General features: G+C 35.4%; 1 protein-coding gene and 1 long non-coding RNA gene across 2 annotated transcripts in view; one reads left to right on the top strand and one right to left on the bottom strand.

Annotated features, from left to right (window-relative positions):
- LOC121071566 overlaps nt 1-13201 on the top strand; it is a 299785-nt gene that overhangs the window by 7215 nt on the left and 279369 nt on the right. The window lies entirely within an intron of this gene.
- On the bottom strand, nt 3151-9696 carry OLFML1 (olfactomedin like 1). Its single transcript, XM_040559912.1, has 3 exons — nt 9291-9696; nt 8036-8324; nt 3151-4972 (listed from the first exon to the last, which is right to left on the bottom strand). Exons 1-3 carry the CDS (start codon nt 9414-9416, stop codon nt 4194-4196), a joined length of 1194 nt encoding a protein of 397 aa, XP_040415846.1. The 5' UTR covers nt 9417-9696; the 3' UTR covers nt 3151-4193.

The following is a 13201-nucleotide window of genomic DNA, read 5'->3' as shown; positions in this document are numbered from 1 at the left end:
GTATTCATATCTCAATTACAAACGTTCCTTATTGTTTTTCTTGGGCAGTTAGTCACCTGATGTTGTTGTTTGACTGTTTTTTGAGGAAATAGGAGTTCTTTTAGCATGGACACAAACAAGGATGAAATTAAAATGTGATTTTTTTTTTTTAATGAATAATAATACTTACAGTGTTTAATTTAATGAGTAACATCAGACAGATATTGTAGCAGCAATTTTTAAATTAAATTTGCGTAACTGTGTATCCAAAAGGTTTGCTTTAGCTGGAATAATGTGTTAAGCAGCTTCTTCCTCGCCTTACAGCTGTGTTAGAGGGAGTCACTAAAACTGTAGCTTGCAAAATCAACTGCAACTTAACTGTGCTCCTGGGATTTCAGTGCTATGCTGTGTCTGATAAACCTCTGGACGGTTATGTTGTAGGAGTAGCTGGATGGTTGTCAATGGGGAAAACTCAAATGTTCTTGTTTTAAAAGACTAGGTCTCTTCTTGAGAAAAAAGAAAGTGCATTGTTTCAGATTATGAAATAAGCGTAGGATGCAAAATTTTGTGGTTCTGATTTCACATGCAAACCTGCCATGGTGTAGATAAATTGTTTTATGGTTGTATGGCTGTGTGCCCTTGTTTTTTTCCTGTTTGTGTGTGTGGACTTATATGTTGGGACATACAAGTATATGATACCATTGACAACTTAAAATTGCTTAGAACAAGTGTTCATCTTTTATACCTATTGATTTTAGAAATAAAAAACAACATTGTTTTTAGTACAAGCTTCATAAGAAAAAATATATTAAAATATCCTATTATAGGATGGTATTAGTACTTTGGGGAAATGATTGATCTATTATTTGAAACTTTAATACATTTTTGTTGATAGGACTGATCAGGAATGCAGTTGTATTCTCCTCCTTGCATGTTGATTACGCTATTTTTTTCTTATAATGCTAACGTTGTGAGAAGAAAAGGATGTGGGCTAGTTTGGAGGCTTTTTGAGTTTGTCTACTGAAACTTAAACTGTAAACCTGTAAAATTAGAGCTATACACATTAACTTTATTGCTGTCATTTGTCCCACATTTTTTTTCCTCTGCTGGTTGTGATGACTAGCTTCTAGAATGGTGGTCAAAACAAGAAATTCATAGTATTCAGCAAAATTACTTGTGCTAAAAATGATTTCTGAAATAAACTTTTTGAGATCTTTAAAGGAGATAACACTTTTTCCACAGTAATGTCTAAGCATAGTTCAGATCTGATTGCCTCTAAGATTGAAATATCTGATTGTAGATGGCTCCTGGCATTTCTTGGGTCCGTGTGGAGAAGAGCTAAGGCTTTAAATCAGATTTTGCACTTATTCTTAAAAACCTTTTCTGTTGAGACTCTTTCTACCAACTGCAGATGTGGCACTGGAAAGCTGGCATTAAATCAGCATACATCTTGCAGACGCATTAAAATTGCTTTTGGAAAAATACAGTGTGAGCATAAAGCCAAAGAAAATCTCTGTGACTCTTAACGGGAGAGCCATCCATCCACATGACACAGTATCACTTTTTCAAATTGAATATACCTACAGGAAATTACATTGATGCTTTGTCTTCTAATCTACAGTTGTGGTAAATGGGCAGTGATAGAGGAGGCAGTATAAGACCAGGCCTTTAAAATAAGAAGCAATTGGGCAAATTCATGAAAGAAAAGTCTTCAGCGATACTGACAAAAAGACAGTCTCTCTGGCATGAATCATTATAAGCAGAGTTATAAACTTAGTGTTCTTATGTTCCTTTTTCCTGGTACTTCTTTCAAATTGGCTATTGGATTTTATAACTCTCTGATTAAAAAAGACTGCTCTTGTATTCTTATTTTGGACATGACAAAAATTAATGGGGATGCGTTGCAGCAAGAAAAACTGAAGTTATGCCTTAGGAAAAAATTTCCAGTGGCTGGATTGTGAATTGATGGAGGAAATTCCCTGGGAAGTTTGTGGGGGTCTTTGTCATGGAAGGAAGGGCTTAAAAACTGTTGAGACAGGCTAATTTAGTAATGTCTCCTTCTGATCTGTTTCCTTATGATTGCACATCAATTGTTAGCCAACAAATCAATATCAGGATTAACATCTAGGAATTCCAGCTCTTCAAATTGTTTTATTGTTCACGTATATTTCTCGTACTAGAGGGCTTGAAACCTTGCCCCTTCTTGTAACTGAATGTCAGTTTTGAGATTTGTGAGAACTTTATTAGTCTATTTTGTTTAGGTTTTCTTTTTCTTTTTCTTTTTTCAATCTTCTTCTTCATTTTATGCAATATGAAATAACCTACTGAAGCCCATCCATGCAGGACTTTGTTTTTATCAAAACTAGGACCTCTGTGGATTCATTGTGGAGTTTGGATTTCCCAGGCAGCAAGGTTCAGAGACTGCCCTGCGTGGGCTCAGGATGGTTGTTTGTTGATATATCTATATAGAAGAATAATGAAGGCTTTCTCTGCTGTGTAATAGTGTGGAGCATAGCATACTCCAAGAAAGCCTTTTCTAAAAGAGCAAGCTTAATCCATATTTATGTCAAAAAGCCTTTATTTCTTAAGTAAAGAAGATTACATGTCCATTTGCAGTAAGGATCTCAAAGCATTGCAGAGGTGGTTAATATGTATTTCTGTGTGTGTAATTTTACAGATGAGGAAAAGGCCAAATTGTCTAATCTGCCTTTCACCCATGATTATGCAGTAAGTAAGTGACAGTCCTCCTTTCTCTCAGCCCCAGAATGTCTTTAACTGTGCTTCTTGCAGCCTCCGTGACATGGAAGTAATGCAGTAGTTATTAAGGCTGTTTAGAATTATATAATTACTTCTGCAAAAATCAGACCAGCATTGTTGCAACTCATCAGTCCATATGCTTTCAGTTGTATTCTGGAACTCCTTTACAAAATCATTCCCTGATGTTTGTTTTTCTGTGGAAGCTATTTTTAAACTAAACAACAGCTCTTTTTGGTGAAAAGAACAAAATGGATTTTCTGTAGAAACAGCTGAGGATTGCTTTTCAAGCACCGCTCTTCTTTGTAAGTAAACAGAAATACTACCATCATTAAAATTCAAAAATCAAAGAACCAAAGCCAAAACCTGTATTTCATAAGTGTCTAGTGTTTGACTTCTGTTTTTTTTCTTTAAATACTTTTGAAACAAATCATGTTGCATTTCCCTGGAGTTTCTCTGTTATTTGCAAAACTAGGACTGAGCAGTGGCATGCCCTCACTTGCACTACTGTGCTCATCTGGGATGTGTTTTCTGTACAGGTATTGGCTGGAGTCAAATAGGTTACAAAATATTTAGCTATGAGCAATAGAAGTGATTGGAAGTACTGAGAAAATGCCTCACAACTAGATGCTGAAAATGGATTGATAAGAGAGGAAACAATTGGAGTCCTATGTAAAATCTGTTAAACCTTGTATGGCATAGAATGCATCATTTAGGAACATTCACTCTTACAAGCAGTGATACACTGGAGAAAAAAAAAAAAGAAAGGTGGCAAATTGAAGCTGACTAGTTGCAGCTAGATACTGCCATTTATGTGTTATCAGGAACAAAAATGGACTGTGCAGCTATACGGATAACCAAAACGTAGAGTTTTGGTGGAAATAGGCTAGAAGGTCAGTGATTAGGAATAGCCTTGATGTATTGGGCAAGAAATATATGTTTAATATAAACCAAATGTTGGTGAGGGTGTATGCTCCTTTGCTTTGTGATATAATAAACTTCTGCTGTTAAATCTGTAGATTGCTTTTCTGGAAGCATGCGACTTTTACAGGGCTTACAACAAGGCTTTATGCAGTGAGCTAGGGTAGTGAAGGTTGTCAGATAATATGTGTTGGATGGAAAGGACTTCTCATTTGATTTCCATGCCACTGAAGCAGAAAGTATAGTTCTGATTGGGAGAGAACATGTCAGACTCTTTTTTTTTTTTTTAACCTTAATCTTTAAGACTAATTTGCGTGCATGTACGCGTATGGTGATAAGTCATCATGTAATTCCTAATAGGGTCCTTACAAATTCTTAAATGGACATTACTTTAAGATCACTGCCACATGTTAGCCTTAATTTATGTGAATAGGTGAAAGTTGCAGCAGATGGAAGTAATGTGTTTTTAATGCATAGTGAAGACCATGTTGACATGGGACTGCTAGCTGTCAAGTACATTCCAGAGGCAACTAAAGGTTCTAAACTTTTTGCGTGGTGTGAAGCTTGTAAATGATCTGAGATCCATCACCCCAGGCAAGGAGCTGCTTTTCTTTAGGATCATAATGTACAGTGGAATGGCTACCCTGACGTTTTGGAAAATGCAGTGCTGGTATTTCGTATGTATTTACAGCATCCAAAACATCATAAACACAATGTATGCGTGAGGTGCCTCCACTAGGAAAGTTGTACACAACATAGAGTGTGTTGCATGCCATGAAAGCTGCTTCAGCATCCTTGCTATTGCATGATGTGTCCCAAGTGTGTTCCACTGACATGGTTACATGGTTGATTTTAGTAACAACAATGTTGCCTCCAGTCTCTGGTTCTGAGTGGATTGCCCAGAGCCCTTGCTCATCAATGGCAAGATCTATTTTTGTAGATGGAGAAAGCTGATAGGCAGGAATCCTTCCAGCCCCTGGCAGGACCATTTGATCAGCTATATTTCTTTTCTGGATGTTGAATTTAATTATCTCATTTAAGGAGCCGTGTCTGTGATAGAACAGGAAACCCTGATATATGACATGGCCAGTTCCTTCCCAGGGGAATGGCAGGGTGATTCTGCGAGCTTTTAGTGTATGATTGCTTTCCATGAATGTCATGATATTTGCGAATTCAAAAATAACATTATTTACTGAACTATTTAATAAATAAATCTTTGTATGCTTTTTGCCAGGATCTTTCATCCAAGAGCCATGCTTATCTCCCGTCTTCTTAACTATCTTTAGGGACTTTACACCTGCAAGCATGTGGTCGCAACCTGTAAGGAAACACCCAAAGACAACAATAAAACGTTAGAATATCTGAATTTTCTAGCTCCCTTTCTTAGTTTCCTTTTAATCCAACTATAAGGCCAAGGTGAATATATCAGTAAAGGTCAGCAGTGTAGCTATATCAAGTAGAGTTTAAGTTCATTTTATATAATTTATTTGGCATTTCCTACTAAGGATATTGAAGATCTTCATAAACACATACTGTGTTGCTTTCTGCTCTGTAAGACCAGTGTTATCCAAAAGGGATTCTAGCTGTGTACCTGACAGGAGGCCAACAGCACAGCTAATGATTCCCTGATTATTTCTACCTGTTCTTTTCCAGGGATGTAATTTTGACCCTCAAAGAGGTGACTTGTTAGACTAGTACAGTAAAATCATCAAATATATCTCTTATTGAAGGTATGTAGACTAAAATCCATTTTTCTGGTACATTGTGTATAATTTTTTTCAGTATTGCTTTTTTCCTTCTTTTTTTTTTCATTTATAATCGGAAGACAAATGAGACCAGAACATTGTAAAAAAGCCGAAACTCTGGGGTTTTCTTCCCTTTCACCTTCCAAACACCTGAAGCACAAAAACTAGTACAAATATATAGATTAAAAAAAAAAAGTCAGAAATTTCCATACATTAATGTGTTCTTTAAATGAACGGGTATGATGTCTGTGTTATTGATTCTTACACTAGAAGCATGGCTGGTGGAATTGACTAGTTTTTTAGCTCACTGTAGGTATAATTTTGGTACCAGCAGCAAACAGGTCATATTTGTGGCTTTGTTATGCTTTTACGCCCTCTGCACAGATGAAGCTTGTGAAGACTTGGGTATTTAGACTGTAAGATTTTTACTGGGTACCATCCTTTCCAGGAAGAACTTTACTGCAAAGCATATTAACAAGCTTGTTTACCACAGGCACTCATAAATTACAAGAGACACTATTTGAAGTTTAAAGAATTGCCTTTAATGAAGTGCAGCCATTTTAGTAAACAGAACAAACAAAGCCCTAAAGCAGGAAATTCTGGCAGTAGATGAAATGGAGAAAGCAAAACCAGTCTCCCTTATTGGCTGTATACAAGCCTATTGAAGTCAGTGGCAAGATTCCAATTGCCTTTAGAAAGCAACCTTTATGTCATTTGTGTGGGTTGGTATTCTCTACCAAAACATTTGGATATTGTTGCTACAGCCTGGACTCTTTGTTAGAAATCCTTACTCTGGATGCAGCTTCCCTGAGCAAGCTACATCAGCTTTGCTGAAACTAACATTTATTGATCAGATAGATTAAAAACAAACAAACAAAAAACCTGAAATCCTTGAGTCAAAATACCTAGTGAGCATTAGTAGCATCTCATCTGCAGGAGAAATATGCCATATAGCCAGATTCCTATCCAATATCTGCGAAGAGTCTCTCCTTGAGAAAAGCTATTAGCTGTCCTTGGCTTTCATAACAGCTTACAGGAAGAATGAGAAACTATACTTTCTGCTCATGCATGATGAGCAGAAAGTATACCAAAGTTTTTCCACATTCTCCACTGATACCTTCAAAGCCCACTATTTCTTGTCATGCCCCATAATATGCAGAAGATATTTTCCACCCAAAGCAGGATGAGCTATCAACTACTGAATGTAAAAAAAAAGTGATTCTACTATTTTCTTCTCAAGTGTATATGAGCTTAAATCTGTGCCAGTAACAGGGTTGCACTTGAAGTAAATAAAAAATGCAATTAATTTTACCTATAATTTTAAGTCTTGTAATTACTCAGGAAAAAAAATCATAACTTCTTGGTAATATATAGCACAGAGGCAGAGTTACTGTTTGGTGAGGTTAAGAGTGCCTTGCTTTAAAATCCATACTATGATTAGTTTCCCATAGACTTCAATGGGGCAAACATCTGACTGGTGTTGACAGAAATAACGTTGCTATGCACTGCTACAAGAAAATTAAAAGTAGTAACTTCCAACAAGGGAATTTTTTTCCTGTAGAACTCTAAGAAAAATAATTTTTCAAGCGTCTTTTATAGGCAGTTTAAAATTATCTGAAACTTCATGCCTCTCTCTCAAAAAAAGCCTGTATTAAATATAAATAAATGAAGACTATACATTAAAAAAGACTATATGTGAAAAGAAAGACCTTGATATTCGGTGCTTTCTGACACACAGTATAATAGTAGAGCTTAGAAGCAGAATAGGTGGTCACTTCTTTAACCATCTGCCTTAATACCCTGTTGCTGGAAAAGCTGAAGGAGCAAATTGTCAACTTATTTGTAAAATTAAGTCAATTCAATTCTGTTGAAGTTAGTGGATTTGTATAATTGAGGATGCGAAAGGTCTTTCACCTAGCTGTTTAAAACAGCAGTTTATATTTCTTATAACTTTTTTAATTTTTATAAAATTTAATTTGTTTGGAAAAAGTTACAGGTTGTATGTATTCTTCATACTGGATACCTTAACACTTAATTTTCAAATTAGAGGGGAGCTTTGCTCATAGCAAAGACAGTGTGTTGTCTTGATAAAGTATTTGGTGGGGAGAGGGAGAAAAGAATAACAGAAGAGGGCAGTAAAATAGAGGGAAAATGTAGTATTGAATTAGGTTTTACTAAGTTGTGAGTTTACTCCCGAAGCTTTTACCCTTGGCCACTCCAAATAACAAAGACCACCATTAATTCCTTGGTACAGCTGCAGTACTCTGAAATGCACTGGCAATTCTTCAGGGTCTTTGCAAGAACATACCTTCAGAGTCTTTTTTTTATTATTATCTTCTAAGTTTATATCTTATAATAAAAAGCAGCTTCCAAAGGATGGATTTAATATGCTGTAGAGTATCTGCAAAATAAATATTTGATTTGTACTTCCTTACCTACTCCTCCCATATCTATCTATCTATATTTCACAGACTAGTATTTAAGAAAAAAAAAAAAAACAAAAAACCCCAAACCATGTGATTATCTGTTGTATTCACATAACTTGTGAAAATCTGTTATCCCTGTATCAGCATACATGCATTGGCTGAGGAACTGGCTTGATTAGATCAAAGTTCTGAAAAGTGAACTGTTCTTACTTGCGTTAAGCATGAGTTTAAGTTTCCTTTTTTCTTCTTCTGCTTCTAATAGCTGCTGTTTCACCAGGTCTTCACCTACTTCTATACATGTATTAGAGTCTGTGACAGATCCAAAATAGTCTATGTCCCTTTGTGCTCGTTCAACTCTTGTCAGCAAATTCTCTACTTCACTTTTAACCTCAGTCTCGTAATTGTTCAGTCCTGCCAGGCGTGACAGCACCATCTGTGAAAAGTCTCGGAATTCTTCGACATAATCCAGTATGTCTTGGTTACATTTTTCCAGTCGGTTCTTGAGTTAAAACACAGAAGAAAATATATATATATATATGCATGTATATTCTGTGTAGACTACAACTTCATTCATGATTACTCCAAAAGTCATGCTATTCTCTTCTTTGCAATCCCCCCATCTATTTGAAATCAGTGGTCTGTTGCTGTGTATGTACATGGAGAATAGAAATAGACAGACTTAAGGACACATGCTCTCTGATTACTTGTAATCAGAGAGCACACCTCTTCTGACCAAGGTACTACGTAGTGTGGCTTTTGGAAGATGTAGATTCTGACATCTGTTTGAGGGTTTTTTGTCAAATTCTTGGCTGTATTTCTAAACAAATAAATAAGAATACTGCAAGGGCAAGTGAACTTAGATTTAGCTATATATGAAAGATTTATACTACTCTAGATGTTATCAGGAACTGCTCCTTCTATATAATTGAAAGGAAATATCTGTTTCAGTCTCCCAGCTGTGAGGGGATTATTTCAACTCCTAATTAAAATGCAGATCCTAATTACACTGCTAGGTTACACAAAGTGTTTTAAATGACTCTTTTGGTTAGGTTCATCAGTACATAGGAATTTATCCTGTGTTTTTTTTCTATCTCCTTGTTACTACTTGGCAAAAATTCTGCTGGTGACAATATGGTTATACTGGTCCCTCGGATGGACTGTGACTGTAATTTAAACACTTACCTAATTTTCACTGATGGTGTAATAAAATACAAGTGATAACAGAATAAAATATAACATTATGAAAGTAAGTACATTAAGTAAGGATGTGGTAGTCAGGAATCATTATAGTTAAAAGTTTAGCTACAGTTTTACTTAATTGTAGTTATTTGAAAAAGCTGGAAACTAGTCTTCCTGATGCTGACTAGCATACAAATTTTTCAGTATTCACACACACAGGGGAACATGCATGCATTTCCTAACCTGGAGTTAGGCAGTATTACTGAATGATACAGATAGCACGTACCTCCAAAGATAGGATACGCCGGTCGATGTAGTTCATCAGTGCTGCATCTTGCATTACATGTTGGGCCTCTCCCATGAGGCTTGCGAGGAATAGAGCTAATAAAAACTGGAGTTGCAAGACTATCATTGTCTCATAAAATTTTGAAAGTAAAAAATGAACTAATAGTGTGTGTATGTACAGAGGGCAATCCCCAAAACTACTGCCACTCCAGAATTAAAAAAGACTTAGTTGTCCGATAACATGATGTGAAAAAGTAGCTAAAATTACTGAGGTTGGAAGTATTAAGACGACTTAAAATGGCTGTTGCAGTTTATCATTTAAAAAAATGAAGTTACGGAACAGGAACTGAAAGTGTGTATTTTGAGAAGCCAGATGACTGCTTTCCAGTTTGTGATCCTATGATCAATCCCAGATGTTCAGTACTGAGTCACATAAAGCCTGTAGGCAAAATTTTATTAAATACAAATAAAAATAATTTGTTTTCCTTCCTTTCTCCTCCCATCTGCTCTTCCATGTGACCAGTGCTATGCAGTGTGTACTTGGTGTAAATTAGCATAGCTTCAAAGTCAGTGAAACACTGGTTATTCCTTCCCAGGAAGATCTGATGCATAATGTCTGTAGCTATTTCAGCAACCACCATCTAAAGCACTTCTTTTTCCCACTCCAGTATTCAGCCTATTTACAGCTGGACTGAAAATAAAAAATAAAATTATTAAAAGAAAGTAATTTCCCCTTCTTGTTTCTGTCTTCTCTTGCCAGTGCTTTTCCAGCTAAAATCAATATCCTTAACACAGTTCCTTGTCAATATAATGGAGTCCTTGATAGACCTCTTGTTTCAGGAAGAATAATAATTCTACTTACAATAACTTAAAAACAATAATTATTTTATGTTAGTGTTATAATTGAGGATATGCTTATTTTTTTTCTTTTTAATAGATTTCCTGACTCAGTGCCTTTTCTGGAGAGAGACACAGCAATGCTAACATTGTATTCCCTAGGAAACTACGTGTTAGGATGTTAGAAAGGTCCCTTTGTAACCGAAGCCAAACTGGATGTCTCCGTTTCTCTTTCTCAGAATTCTCCACATCTGTTTTTTTCCATTTTATTTCTTTGGAGGTTTTTTAACTTAGACACATTTCCTTTGGTTTTTGACTGTCCTGTGTGTAAGCATGAGAGTATTGACAGAATGCATGGAAATGTCACAGCAGGCAGACTTTAACCTCTGTTTACTTGATTGTTGCAGGGTACAGTTGTTCATGCTTTATAAGCAGATTTCAGAGGTGTACAGAAGTCTTTTCTTGCAATATTCTTATGAAATTGAGCCCTAGAAAGGAAGTTATGTCTGGAAGTTCTCTTTCAAAGTAGCAGCTTCATTTTTTTTCTTTTTTTATTGCAGTCTGTAGTCTGGGTTGTCCTCTAAAGCAAGGCAGTAGCTGCTTCACAGCATTTTACTGGAGTGTGTCAGTGTATCAGTCAGCAGAACTGCTTACTGAAAGTTTTTCCTTAGAAGTGGTATTATTATCTGTATAGCCTCTTCCTATACTGTGGAGAGTTGTCTGAACTTTTCTACTCAAGTATTGTCTGTAATTTAAAAAGAATGCTATCATTTATTAGTCTCAGAGCAACATAATTTGTTTGAATCCAGACTACCTAAAGAAATAAAATGACCTAATCAAAATATTACAAACTTATGACCAAGAAAGCATACTTAAAAGTCAATAAATATGTATATAATTTATTTCCTTCCTCTTAAAGGAGGGACAAGTTACCTATAAAATGAAATACTTTGACTGATAAATGTCCTGTGTATGATTAAGCACTCCACATAAGAAAAACTAGATTTTGTAGTGTTGCTCCATCTTTTCTGAGAATTACCAACCAGGTGAGAGACCAGAAGCTTCCAAGGGTTTCTTTTAACAAGACGTTCCTATTGCTATGCTTATTAAGTCATAACATCATGGTAGATTACAATGATGGTCCATGTCAGATGCACAGTGTTCTCAGAGCACGTGCTATAGTATCTGGTTAAGAACCGGGGTTTATTTTTCTTTAGCTACTATTTACTTTCCAGTTTTGTTCTGCTTAAATAAAGATATAATAATAATGTGTGTGTGTGTATGTATATATATATATATAAATCTATTTATCTATATATATTTCTTTCCCCATTGACATATCTTTGTATGTCAAATACATATTTGATAATCATTGAAAGCAAGATTTATTGGCAGGTCAGGCAAGACATCAATCTCGGTATACAGAACTGTATACAGAACGTTATACACTAGCAGAACAGAAAGACATTGATTATCCTAAGCAACACTTTTTCTCTTATGAGTTAATCCTGGAATAGGTTTCCCACTACTATCTTGATTTTTACAGACAAACGTCTAAAAAGAAACAAGTATACTGATGTGAGCATATGTGCCTTTTCCCTGTTCTTGTCCTTCTCTGTAGGAAAGATGGCATTTTTTCTTGTCAGTGCTGCTGCTTTGCTGCACTAATTTCACTTTTGCTATTTTGTGTCTTTTTTGACAGCTGTTTGAGGCTTCCAACTAAAAAAAAAAAAAAGGCATTTTCAGCTCCTTCTCTGTTTGTGGATGGAGTTTTCAGTTCTTAAAATTGATATCAGCATCAATTTGAAGTGAATTCTAGCTTCTGGAAATAATTGACTTGTTTAAGCTGCTGTTTCACTTTTACATATTATTAATATATATATATATATATATATATATATATATATATATATATATCTGTTTCTAGCAATTCAGCTGGTTAAACCAGAGCCTACCATTGGTAGGTTTTGGTACTGGACCAGAATGATGTTTTCCTTTTATTAATATAAAATGTATAATTGTCATATGTATTTTCTAATTTTGAACAAGACTTGGGCAAAATATTACTATTGGCCATTACCTGATGAGACTTTCTAATGCTGAGATCTCTGAAGTGAAAGAAGGCTTTTGTCATAGTGGAAAATCAACACTTAATTTCTATTCTGCCTAAGATTTTCTTTTTACTACTTTGTTTTATCTTGGAGTCTGATCCACATTGATATAAAAATGCTAACGTATGAAATCAAATTGAAGTCGTTATATGTTGTTTTGCTATAAGAACAGAGCTGGGAGTGATACCAATAAGGGATGTAATACACAGATTTAAAAAAAAAAAAAGACTTGCTGAATTTTGGGCTTCCACTAGGCGGCGCTCCAGACTTTAGAACTGGAAGGGAGCACTGAAACGCACCAGTTCTAAACTCTCTGAATGAGATAAAAGTTAGTGAAGGAACTATGATTCAGATGGTCCAAAATAATAGTTTTCCAAATGGAAAACTATTAGTGAGCCAGATGCTGGAAGGCTTTAGTGATCTACTGCTTCAATGAAAAGCTCACAAGGGTTTGCGGTATGAGTCTTGCAAAATGGTGAAAGCTAGCACTCTGGAATTGACAGAAGCTTGAGATGTGCAGTATGTGCAGGGAAAAAAAAGTCATCTCATGGGGACTGGCTCTAAAAATGAAATCATAAAAGCAAATTTTTTTTTTGAGCTAGTTAAATAATCCACAGATTGTTGAAGTCTGAAGTTGAAATCAACCACACATAATGACTTTGAATGGGCTATTCATTTGTTTGTTGCAAACTCAGAATTATATGTTGTGTTGATCAAAGACTGTTCCTTGTACTTGGAAGTTTACATTTGTATAAACGTGGAACTAAAACTTTGAATTACACAATGCATTGCAAACTAATGTTAACATTTTCGCTACTTTTGGCTTGATTTACAGTGTGAACATTCTCACTAAAATTTGTGTTCTTGAATGTTAAGCATATTCATAGAAGGAGTACAAAAATAATAAAAATGAGATTGGTTTAAATTCAAAGTACTTACAAAAAATGGTCATGACAGTCATTCG

This window comes from Cygnus olor, chromosome 5 (genome assembly GCF_009769625.2).
Source record: "Cygnus olor isolate bCygOlo1 chromosome 5, bCygOlo1.pri.v2, whole genome shotgun sequence".
Classification (NCBI taxonomy): domain Eukaryota; kingdom Metazoa; phylum Chordata; class Aves; order Anseriformes; family Anatidae; genus Cygnus; species Cygnus olor.
This window is presented reverse-complemented; position numbering and strand designations above follow the sequence as displayed.